We start from the raw sequence: 12,169 nt of genomic DNA, 5'->3' as shown, positions 1-12,169 counted from the left end.
GACTAGCACCCACATGATGCCACACTGGGGCATGCTGGGATTCCAGTGGCTTAGGCCATGGGGGAGAGACCATGGAGACTGACGAAGCCCCGGCTCTGCTCCCTGAGTGGTGGCCATCTTCTGTCGGTGACCCATGTCTGGTGAGAGGATGCCGCCCAGTGTCCCAGCCAGTGTCCGCATGCTCAGCAAAGGCCACCCCGGTCCTCCCCCGCAGCCCTGGTCTCCCTGCTGAACCCGTGTGCCAACATGAAGGTGTGCAACGAGGACCAGACCAACTGCACAGTGCCCACGTACCCATCATGCCGCGACAGCGAGACCTTCAGCGCCTTCCTCCTGGACCTCTTCAAGCTGACCATCGGCATGGGCGACCTGGAGATGATGAGCAGCACCAAGTACCCCGTGGTCTTCATCATCCTGCTCGTCACCTACATCATCCTCACCTTCGTGCTTCTGCTCAACATGCTCATCGCCCTCATGGGGGAGACGGTGGGCCAGGTGTCCAAGGAGAGCAAGCACATCTGGAAGCTACAGGTGAGGCCTGGGACCCATTCCTCCTCCTCATGACCCTTTGAGCCACTCTGCCTCCATTTCCCCATCCCTACAATGGGGGGCAGCCAAAGCTGCTGTCTATGTCCTGGAGATTCCTGGTGAATTTGAGGAGCTCACAGGACCCAGATGGCCCTGCCCACTGTGACTGCGTGACCTCTGCCATCACAGGACACGCTCGTTACCCTAGTCCAGCTTGAATCGCTGTAACAAAAGGCCTGCGATGTCAGGCCTGGGGGGCTCATGCTTGGAAATCCCAGCGACTCAGGAAGCTGAGGTCTGAGGATCTTGTCTGTGAGACTCTTATCTCCAGTTAACCACCAGAAAACCAGAAGTGGCGCAGAGGCTCAAAGGGCTAGAACCCTAACCTTGAGCAAAAGAAGCTCAGGGGTGGTGCCCAGACCCTGAGTTCAAGCCCCATGGCCGACAAAAACAAAAACAAGAAAGTAAGACCCTACCTCCAAAATAACTAATGCAAAAAAAGTCCTGGAAGTGTGGCCCAACAGTAGAGCACCTGCCTAGCAAGTCACAGATTTTGAGTTCAAGCCCCAGTAAAAATAAAACAAAAAACAATAGAGGTTTATTTGGCTGACACCTCCAGAGGCTGGGGTGTCCAGGAGCATGGTGAGGGCCTTGGGCCAAGCTTGTGAAGCAGGTGCTCTGCCACTCTGCCACTAATGCTATCACATTAGTGATAGCATTATCCCTTCCCAAAGCCCAGATGCCACTGGTGTGAACTGGGGGCTTGTTCCCGGCACGTGAACTTTTTTTTTTAGAACTACTTAACACAGTTAATTTTTATTTCGTCTTTATGTCACACTCAACGTGAAAGAAGCTATGCCGGCTGCTCTTAACTTTTACCCACACAGCCTACTTCCTAGGGCCTGTTTCCCCTCTGGGCACTAGTCACAGGATGCAAACTAGCAGCCTGTGAACTGGGTCTGCCCAGCCAAAGGGTCACTTTTAAAAATATTCAGGATTATTATTAATTATTTTTGTGGATAGTGGGGCTTGAACTCAGAGGCCTGGGTGCTGCCCCTGAACTCTTTTGCTCAAGACTAGTGCTCTGTCACTTTGAGCCACAGCACCATGTCCGGTTTTCTGGGGGTTAATTGGAGGTAAGAGTCTCATGGACTTTCCTGCCTGGGCTGGCTTTGAACCGTGATCCTCAGCTCTCAGCCTCCTAAGAAGCTAGGGTATTACAGATGTGAGCCACTAGTGCCTGGATTTTAAAATGAAGACATTACTCCTAGAACTCCAGATTTTTGGCCTTTTGGTTGGGAGTGTCATGGGGCCTGGGGTGGGGGGTGGGGTTCCATTCTCCTGCTGGCAGCCCCTGGTGGATGAGAGGCGGCTGCCCACGCCTCCCCCCCACCCCCAGGGTTCTCCTGCTTGGTTTGCCCCAGGCCCCGCCCTCCCGGTGTTCCCGGCCCCTCCCCGGTGTTCCAAGCCCCGCCCTCCCGTGTTCCCGGCCCCGCCCCTCGGTGTTCCCGGCCCCGCCCTCCCGTGTTCCCGGCCCCGCCCCTCAGTGTTCCCGGCCCCGCCCCTCGGTGTTCCAGGCCCCGCCCCTCGGTGTTCCAGGCCCCGCCCTCCCGGTGTTCCCGGCCCCGCCCTCCCGGTGTTCCCGGCCCCGCCCCTCGGTGTTCCAGGCCCCGCCCTCCCAGGTGTTCCCGGCCCCGCCCTCCCCGTATTCAAGGCCCCGCCCTCCCGGTGTTCCAGGCCCCGCCCTCCCGGTGTTCCCGGGCCCCGCCCCTCGGTGTTCCCGGCCCCGCCCCTCAGTGTTCCAGGCCCCGCCCCTCGGTGTTCCCGGCCCCGCCCTCCCGGTGTTCCCGGCCCCGCCCCTCAGTGTTCCAGGCCCCGCCCTCCTGGTGTTCCAGGCCCCGCCCTCCCGTGTTCCCGGCCCCGCCCCTCAGTGTTCCCGGCCCCGTCCTCCTGGTGTTCCAGGCCCCGCCCCTCGGTGTTCCCGCCCTCCCAGTGTTCCCGGCCCCGCCCTCCTGGTGTTCCCGGCCCCGCCCTCCCGGTGTTCGCGGCCCCGCCCTCCCGTGTTCGCGGCCCCGCCCTCCCGGTGTTCCCGGCCCCGCCCTCCCGGTGTTCGCGGCCCCGCCCTCCCGTGTTCCCGGCCCCGCCCTCCCGTGTTCGCGGCCCCGCCCTCCCGGTGTTCCCAGGCCTCTGCACCTCCGTCCCCTCGCTCAGTTGCTTTCCCACCTGGGCGGCCGGGCGCGTTAATGAAGCCTCGTTCTCTGCCGCCCTGGCCCTGGGCCGCGTCCGCCGGGGCCGAGGCGCTGGCCGGGCTCACGCGCTGCCCTCCTCCCCGCAGTGGGCCACCACCATCCTGGACATCGAGCGCTCCTTCCCCGTGTTCCTGCGGAAGGCCTTCCGCTCCGGGGAGATGGTGACCGTGGGCAAGAGCTCGGACGGCACCCCGGATCGCAGGTGGTGCTTCAGGTGAGCTTGGGGCGGGCAGAGCCGAGGGCCCGGGGCCCTGCGTCCCCCATGTCCACGGCACTTTAACTTCCGGAGCCACTGGGGCCCCGCGTCGGCCGGCCTCCTGGGGCGCGTGCTCCCCAAAGCCCTGCCGGGAGAGGAAGAAGCTGGGGACACCGACCCCCGCCTCGGGTTTCCAGCAGCCCCCTGTAGCCCATCCTGGGGGTGGGGATCGCCGGGCCCCACGGCTGCTTTGCCCCCCCAGGGTGGATGAGGTGAACTGGTCTCACTGGAACCAGAACTTGGGCATCATCAATGAGGACCCGGGCAAGAGCGAGACCTACCAGTACTACGGCCTCTCGCACACCGTGGGGCGCCTGCGGAGGGGTGAGTGGAGCCTGGGAGCCGCGCCCCCCGGGCCGCCCCGCCCTCTGCCCGGCGCTTCGGGGTCCCTGTCTGAAGAACAGGAAAGTGGGATGGCTGTGCTCGGCTGCTGGCGAATGTGGGGCACCCTGGCATGGCTTTGCGCTCATGGCTGGCACTCTACCTCGCAAATCACACCTCCACTTCCAGCTTTGGGGCTGGTGAGTTGGAGGAGGCTGGTGGATTGGTCCGCTCTGGGCTGGCCTTCAGCCTCGATTCTCAGATCTCAGCTGCCTGAGTGGCCAGGCTTATAGGCTTGGACCCCAGCTTGGTGTGGTGGCGTAGCGTGGCTCTACCTGGCTCAGCCTGCTGTGGCTGGGCCTGGCACAGGGCAGCGGATGGCCTTCCACTAGATCCACCATGAAGAAATCCTTCCAGTTTTTCCACTAAACCTTTTGTTTTGTGCTCTGGGGACTTGAACTCAGGGCCTCGCCTTCTCGCTTGACTTTTTCATGCCGGGCTTGAACGGAGCCATTCTCTGCTTTGTGGAGTTTTTGTGTGTTTTTGGGTTTTTAGGGTTTTTGTTTTGTTTTGTTTTGGTCGTGGGGCTTGAACTCTGGGCCTGGGCATTGTCCCTCAGCTCCTCAGCTCAAGGGAGTGCTCTACCATTTGAGCCACAGCGCCACCTCCGGTTTTCTGGTGGTTCACTGGAGATGAGTCTCACAGACTTTCCTGCCCAGACTTCCAACAGTGATCCTCAGATCTCAGCCTCCTGAGTAGCTAGGATGACAGGCATGAGCCACCAGCATTTTTTTTTTCTTTTTTCTTCTTCTTGCTAATTGAAGAGAAAGTGCTAACAGATTTTTCCTGCCTGGGCTACCTTCAAACTGCAATCCTCAGATCTCAGCCTCCTAAGTAGCTAGGATTACAAATGTGAGGCACCAGCACCCAGCTTTTCCACAAAACCTTGAGTGGCAGAGACCCTGATGGAGAAGACATGGCTGTGACGTGCTGATCTAGTCTTAGTCTTGCTTACTCCCTGCTCTGCTGTGCTCATCTGGGCGGGCCGCTGACTTCTCTGATCCCATTTCTCGCTCTGTAAAGTAGACATAGCACTGCCCCTACTTGCTGACTGTAGAACACCAGTATGCAGTGGTGCTTAATGCATGCACACACCTCCAACCCTGACATCTCCACGCTCATGTCCAGATCGTTGGTCCTCGGTGGTGCCCCGCGTGGTGGAGCTGAACAAGAACTCGAGCCCGGATGAGGTTGTGGTACCTCTCGACAACATGGGGAACCCCAACTGTGATGGCCACCAGCAGAGTTACCCCCCAAAATGGAGGACCGAGGACGCCCCGCTGTAGAGGGTGTAGCAGCCTGATCTGCTCCGTGTATCTGCTCATTTTGGTCCCCTGCATTTCCGTGGCCCCTACTGGGTGGCCCCTGAACCCCCCTGAGATCCCCCCAGAGGTGAGGGCTGATGGAGGTGCAGGGGTGGCCCCAGGACCCTCTGGTCCCCAGCTCCCGGCTAGCTGTTTCACTCCCATGGAGTCACATAAGCCGTGGGGGGGGGGGGCCGGCCCCGCCCCGCGTCTCCGTTATTTATTGCTCTCAGGAAAGCTGTGCTGCTGCAACCCGCAGGGGCCTCGGCCCCCGGGTGTTGGGTGCACGCCAGCCGAGCCCCCCACGCCAGCCTGCACCTCGCCAGCATGGATGGGCAGGGCCAGGCGGGGGCTTTGCTGCAGCCCGGCCATCGGGTGGCCCTGGCTTTCCATGCGTCCTGTAGAGTGTCTGGCATTGTCGGTGCTCAATAAATGCTCGTCTCTGATGGTGGAGGAGGTGGTGGGGTGCTGGTGGGGCGGGGGAGCTCCAGACAGCCTGGCTTTTTGGGGGGTGCCAGGCCTCCGCCTCCCACTTGAGCACCAGAGTGGGTCCTCATCCAGCCCTCAGAAAAGGGTCCACGAGTGGACTCACAGCATGCCCGAGCCCGCCCCGCCGCTGAGCCAGGACGCGGCTGCGCCCCGGAGGGGCTTATGCCAGGGCGGAGCAGGGCTCATTCTTCTGTCTTTTCCCACCTGGCCACCGGGAAAACACTTGTCCTCCGGATTGCGGGCTCTCCCAGGCTGGCTCAGGAGGCAAGGTGGCCGCCTGGGCCTTTCCTGGAAGGATCTGGAGATGACGGAAGGCCTTTGCCTTGGGTGTCCTTGGGCTGGGGATAGGAAAGGGAGAAAAGAAAGTGGAAGATTCTAGAAAGCTCTGCATGAGAGAAGAGCTGGATTCTGGCCTTGCCTAAGGAAATGCTAAACTCCTGACTTTGTGAAGATCAAGTGTTTCCTGAGTTTTTCAAAGCAGAGGGGACACTGGCTGTATCCTTCCCTCCTTCCCTGCTTCCTTCCTTCCTTCCTTCCTTCCTTCCTTCCTTCCTTCCTTCCTTCCTTTCTTCCTTCCTTCCTTCTTCCCTCCTACCCTCCCTCCCTCCTCCACTCCCCTCCCCTAACTCCCCTTCCCTTCCTTACTGTTGTTTATTTTATTTTAATTTTTTGCCAGTGATGGTGCCTGAACTCTGGGCCTGGGCGCTGTCCCTCAGCTCTTCAGCTCAAGGCTAGCGCTCTACCACTTGAGCCACAGCACCACTTCTGGCTTTTTCTGCTTATGTGGTGCTGAGGAATCGAACCCAGGGCCTCTGGCATGCAAGGCAAGCGCTCTACCACTGAGCCACCTTCCCAGCCCCTGTTGTTTATTTTTATTTTTGCCTGTGCTTTTGTTTATTTTGTGCCTGTACTGGGGCTCGAACTCAAGGACTCTCATTTTGTCTTTCTTGCTCAAGGCTGGTGATCTACCATTTGAGCCACATCTCCACTTCCGGCTTTTTGATGCTTAACTGGAGATGAGTCTTACGGACTTTCCTACTTGAGCTGGCTTCAAATCTCGATCCTCAGTTCTCACCTTTACCTCCCGAGTAGCTAGGTTTACAGATGTGAGCTGGTAGCACCTGTTGGTGACTGTAATGTTTCTATGAAGTTATGTGATCTGAGAGACCAGTCACAGAAAACTCCTACTGAATTAAAAAAATAAAAGGATGACTGGGTGCCAGTGGCTCACGCCTGTCATCCTAGCTACTCAGGAGGCTGAGATCTAAGGATCTCGGTTCAAAGCCAGCCAGGTCAAGAAAGTCCGAGAGACTCTTATCTCCAGTGAACCACCAGAAAACCAGAACTGGAGCTGTGGCTCAAATGGTAGAGCACTCGCCTTGAGCTGAAGAGCTGAGGAACAGCGCCCAGGCCCAGAATTCCAGCCCCACGACCAACAAAAAGAAAAAAGAGAGAAAGGACAATTTTATGGCTTCTTGGCCTTTTGGCCGAGGTCAAGTGTAAAAAGAATGTGCATCATTTTAGATGGAGACATCCTGAGTTAGAGAGGCCATTTGGCTGGTTAATGCAGGGACTCTAATTCTTTTTTTTTTTTTTTTAGGGGTCTGGTTGTGGGGCCTGAACTCTGGGCCTGGGTGCTGTCCCTCAGCTCTTCAGCTCAAGGCTAGCACTCTACCACTTGAGCCACAGCACTTCTAGCTTTTTTCTTTTTGCTTATGTGGTGCTGAGGAATCGAATCCAGGGTCTCAGGCATGCAAGGCAAGCGCTGTACCACTGAGCCACCTTCCCAGCCCCGGGACTCTGATTCTTTAAACACGGGTATTTGCTGTTGATTTCCAACTATTTGTCCCTGTGAGGCATGCCTGTCTGGTAGGACTGGCCTTTTCCTCACTAGGGCTTCCCTCAAGGTCGCAAGATGGCGCCCCAGATCCAGGCATCACATCTAAAAAAGGGGGAGGGGGAAAGATGGCTTCTGTCTTATGAAGAAGACACCTTTCCTCTGATGGCCTTTAGCTTGCTTCCTTTTCTCCTTTTTCTTTTTTTCTTTTGTGTGTGTTTGATGCTAGTACTGAGACCTAAGGCCTGGGAGCTGTCCCTGAGCTTTTGTGCTCAAGGCTAGCACTCTGCCACTTGAGCCACAGTGCCACTTCTAGCTTTTTGCTGATTAACTGGAGATAAGAGTCTCACGGACTTTCCTTCCTGCTTTTTCTCTTCAGTGCTTGGCTTTGAATCTAGGGCTTCAAACATGCTAGAAGATCCAGTAAAGTCTTAAAGATGGCTGACTGTGGTAGTGCACATCTGTAATCCCAGCACTCAGGAGGCTGAGGCAGAAAGATCTTAAATTCAAGGCCAGCTTGGGCTACAGATCAAGAATGACTCAAAAAAAAATCTTAAAGATGATCTTTCAGGGGCTGGGAAGGTGGCTCAGTGGTAGAGCGCTTGCCTTGCATGCCAGAGGCCCTGGGTTCGATTCCTCAGCACCACATAAGCAACAAGAAAAAAGCCGGAAGTGGCGCTGTGGCTCAAGTGGTAGAGCGCTAGCCTTGAGCTGAAGAGCTGAGGGACAGCGCCCAGGCCCAGAGTTCAGGCCCCATGAACGGACCCAAAAAAAAAAAAAAATGATCTTTCAGTTTTCTTCCAAGTTCAGGACATGTATGGTGGCAGGCCAAAATACTTTTGGGTGAATAACTGGGCATGGGATCCCGTTTTGTTTGTCCTTTCGTGGATTTAACGCCCTTTCAACACTCACTAATGCCTCTTGTTTTCTCTTTGCTGCTGTTATTTTGAGGCAGGGTCCTGTTATATAGCCTAGGCTGTCCTCCAAGTCACCTTCCTCCTACCTCAGCCTCCTGAGCTGCTGGCATTACAGGTGTTAGCCAGCAAAGTTGGGATTCATTCATCTCTGTGTTTTGGCTTGCTTGAGTGTAAGTACCTGACTGGTTTATGGGATTGAAAAAGACTAGGCATTTCAGACTTCAGGCGTGGCTGGATCCTGGCTTCCAATGACACGATCAGGAGTGTCTCCCTGCATGTCTCTGCCCTGTGTGGTGGCAGCTTCTCCCAAGGCGCTGGCCTGGGAAACTGGGGGCAGGGAAGAGCTGCTTTTCCTCAGCCCTCCCCACCAGTCTCCAGACTCTACTTCTTACCTGAGCAGTTGGGGTCACGTGTCCTCTTCCTGAGCCAATCCCTGTGGGCAGGGACCCCATATGCTCTCTGATTGGTCAGCGCTGGGTTCGTTGGTCACCTGTGGTGCTAGGAGTGGAGTTAGCTTTTCCCAGACAGCGAAGACAGAGAACGGGGAAGTTCGCTTGTCCCTGAAGCTCAAGGTTGGAAGGTGGACACCTGAGCTTCACCCTCGTAGCCCAGTCCCTGCCTCCAGCTACATCAAGGCTCTGTGGGGCCTAACTTCCCACACCTGGGCCTGGCCATGTGACTTGTGTTGACCAATGGAAAGCCTAGGGGAGGATGAGCCACATGACCCCCAAGCTCAAAGGAACTCTAACGCTGCCACACAAGGCGTCCTGCGCTGTCCGGTTTTTGTGGCTTTTAAAAAAGCGCAGGGGACTGGGAAGGTGGCTCAGTGGTAGAGCGCTTGCCTTGCATGCTCAAAGCCCTGGGTTCGATTCCTCAGCACCACATAAGCAAAAAGAAAAAAGCCGGAAGTGGCGCTGTGGCTCAAGTGGTAGAGCGCTAGCCTTGAGCTGAAGAGCTGAGGGACAGCGCCCAGGGCAGAGTTCAGGCCCCACAGACCGGACACCCTCCCCCCCAAAAAAAGTGCGGGCAGCAATCTTCAGTGGCTACAAACCCTAGAGGGAAGGGTGAATCTCCTGGAGGCCAAACGCCAGACAGACTACGGCATTGTGTATTGTAGCTGAGAAAATGGAGAGGAGATCATTTGCCCTGGGCATCAACCAGGCTGGTAAGTAGTGGAGGTGGGATTTGAACCTGGGCACTCGCCCTCAGACTCTCTGGCTTCTAAGTGATGAGAGGTGATGGGTGGGGCCTGGTTGTCATCTGCCACTTAGTTACTAAGTCCCCCAGCCTGCTGGCTCTTATTTCCTGCCCGCCCCCTAACAGACCCCCTAACTTCATTCCAATAAGGGTTTCTTATTATGTGCGCATATGTGTATTTAATAATGATAAAGCACTTGTATGTCATCTTTGACAGGAGGGCTTTTTCCCCCCCCTAAGTTTAAAGCACTACTGGGAAATAATTAGTGCTACCCGAGGCCTAAACAAAGGATCCCATCAGAAAAGACAGTCTTAGGAACTCTCGGCTCTTAATTGAACAATTACCTCTTATGTCTATGAATGGTTCATTATTACATGCCCTGTTATTATTAGCTGTTATTATTGTTTTACATGAATGCTGGGGATTTTATTTAATCAAAAGCCATATTCAACCATACCATTCGTCTCCTCCGAATGCACACTTGTGACATTTCCCAACGGGATCTCGTCTCGGCAGCCGGCACCGAGCCTCGCCCAAAGATGCAGGCGTGCCTGGGTGGTTTGCATGGGAGATTTACTGCTCCCGGCCTCAAGCTGTTAGACATTTTTGGCTTCCTGGCAAAGGGATTTATGTGAGAATCAAGCTCCTCCTGCCTTTTATTTTTGAGGAATCCAGCGTCACTGGGGACAAAGGGGAGAGTTTTATTTCAAGCTTTTGAGACAGAAGCCAGAGGGAGGGAGGGAGTCATAGGACAGGAGTGGCCATGGAGACCCGACCCCCAGGGATCAGGAGCAAGAGTCAGCCCATCAGTGGTTAGGCTGGGAGGGGCCGTTGTTGCTTGTGCAGGTGCTGGGGCTTGAACGCAGGGTCTGTGTGTGCTGTCCATTAGCTTTTGTGTTCAAGGTAATCTACCACCTGAGCCACACCTCCACCCCCAGCATTTTGCTGGTTCTTTGGACATAGAGTCTCATGGGCTTTCCTGCCTAGGCTGGTTTTGAATGAGGATCTTCAGGCCTCGGCCTCTTGAGTAGCTAGGGATTATGAGCAGGAGCCGCCAGTTTTCTCCACTCCCTGGCCTATGCCACCCTCTTCTCTACTGAGCTGGTGATGACGTAAGCCAGGGGTCAGGGACCTTTCTCTGCCAAGGACCATTTGGATGTTTCCAACTTTATTTTCAGCTCACACACAATTATTGATACAGGCTGGGCCGTGGGCAGTCCCCAAGAAGTATATGTCTGTCATGTCACAGGCCAAATGATTTTACTGCCGTTCTGAGCCTGGGGGGGGGGGGGAGGGAGCCTCCCCTGGGGGCGGGGCTGGCCCTGCCAGGTGGATGGGGCGTGGCCTCTTTCATAGGCCCTAGCTGTTGGTGCAGTGCAGTCAGGCTGATCCCAGGACACTGCGCGTGAGGGTCCTGGCTTGGTGGTCAAGCTGCAAGGCCAGGAACTGAGATGGGTTCAAAGGCCCTGTTGCTGCTTCAGGGTTAAGTTCAGGAGTTGCCCTTGTGCCAGCTTGTCTCAACTTCTGGAGAAATGACAGAAAGCAGGGACATGAGTCAAGAAAGCAAAGCCACCCTGGACAGGTAAGTGTCGGCCAACAGCCATGGCTCCAGCCTGGATTTGCTCAGCTGTGATCCCTGCGGGATGGACTGATACAGTACTATTGCTGGGCGTGGCGCTCCTAGCCATCCTATTGGACGGCTTGGCCCAGGACAATCGGTAGGGAGGAGGACTCTTGTTGGAGCAGAGCGAGGAGACAGCAGGCGGGAGGAGGCCAGCGGAGGCGGCTGCTTCGCTCTGCCTCCTTCACCCAGCCCAAATCCTGACAGCTGAGCCCTGGGACCCCACACCTGGAGGAGGTTCTGAAGCCAAACAGGCCGTGCTGGGGGGTTGCCGGTGGCTGAATGTTTTCTGCCAACACGGCAGTGAAGGGCTCAGGCTGCCTCAGACAAGCCTGTGCTCTCTCAGCTGTTTCTCTGTTTCCCGACAAAGTAATCGCCCCGATCGTGGACCTCGCTGGCCTCACCTGGTTGGAGGAATGAAGGAGCTTTAGGGTTAAGCTTGGTGTCTCCTGTGCTCAGGGTCTCTGAGGGCTGTTGGAAATGATAGCAGTGGTGTTGCTTTTGTTACCTGTCCTGCCCCCTTTTGTGGGATAAACCCATGGCGCCAGGCTCAGTAACACACACCTGTAATCCTGGCCATTCAGAAAGTGAGGGCAGGAAGATCAAGGGTTTGAGGCCAGTCTGGGCAAAGTTAGACCCTATCTCAAAAACAAAGACAAGAGGGCTGGGGGCCCAGTGTCACCAAAAAAATAGGTGACTAAAAATATAGGCAGGGCCACGTGTATGCAAGAGGTGGCGGAGACCCGCGGCTCCTCTCTCAAATCAGGAGACGGAGCCTGAGGCCAGGGCACACTGGGAGTCTGGGCTCAGAACGGGCACAACCCCGGGGGGGGCTAGCACAGACCCACCCTGCAGAGATGCCGCCCCTGCCCGTGTCCCAGTGTGGGCGGGGCTGCTGGCGGGCCCAGGGGACCAAGGGTGCTGAGCACGGCCAGCTGGGTTTGTGGCCCGCACCCGGCTCACGGTGCTGGCCTCTGTGCATCACCGGAGGGGTGGCGTCAGATGGCTCCTAGTCTAGGTCCCTCAGGCTGGGCTGGTGCCGAGGTCCCCGGTCCTGTCTGTGAGATGGCGTTGCTTCTGTTCCCTAAGCCTCAGCCGCTGCTGTCTGTGCTGATTAGCTGCTGTTCACGGCGACACCAGCCTGCACTTGCAGGGCTGATCTTCCTGGCCAGGCTGGTGCGCTGGATGTGGGGAACACAGACCCCCAAAGCCCAGCCTCTGCCTCCCCTCCGGGGCCGGCTATGTGTACTGCCGAGCGTGGGGCCTGGTCCTTATGTCTGCCATGGCAGCCAAGGAGGCAGGGCGCTGGGCAGGGTGTCAGGGGTGAGGGTCTTTAGTTCTCCTCAGCTACATGTTAGGCTTTGAGGAGGAAGCAGAGGGAGGGAGGGA

General features: G+C 56.7%; 1 protein-coding gene across 1 annotated transcript in view; it reads left to right on the top strand.

The window, feature by feature from the left end:
- LOC138829831 (transient receptor potential cation channel subfamily V member 4-like) overlaps positions 1-5,177 on the top strand; it is a 32,003-nt gene extending 26,826 nt beyond the window's left edge. Inside the window, exons 13-16 of the mRNA XM_070026373.1 lie at positions 215-531; positions 2,864-2,991; positions 3,236-3,357; positions 4,543-5,177. Coding sequence (XP_069882474.1) covers positions 215-531; positions 2,864-2,991; positions 3,236-3,357; positions 4,543-4,700 — 725 coding nt within the window. The 3' untranslated portion in view covers positions 4,701-5,177. The remainder of the gene's footprint in view (positions 1-214; positions 532-2,863; positions 2,992-3,235; positions 3,358-4,542) is intronic.
- Positions 5,178-12,169: the final 6,992 nt, after the last annotated feature.

This window comes from Dipodomys merriami, unplaced genomic scaffold (assembly GCF_024711535.1).
Source record: "Dipodomys merriami isolate MVZ:Mamm:240054 unplaced genomic scaffold, mDipMer1.0.p SCAF_177, whole genome shotgun sequence".
In the NCBI taxonomy this organism is placed as follows: Eukaryota; Metazoa; Chordata; class Mammalia; order Rodentia; family Heteromyidae; genus Dipodomys; species Dipodomys merriami.
The sequence above is the reverse complement of the archived record's forward strand: the minus strand, read 5'-3'. Positions and strand labels throughout refer to the sequence as shown.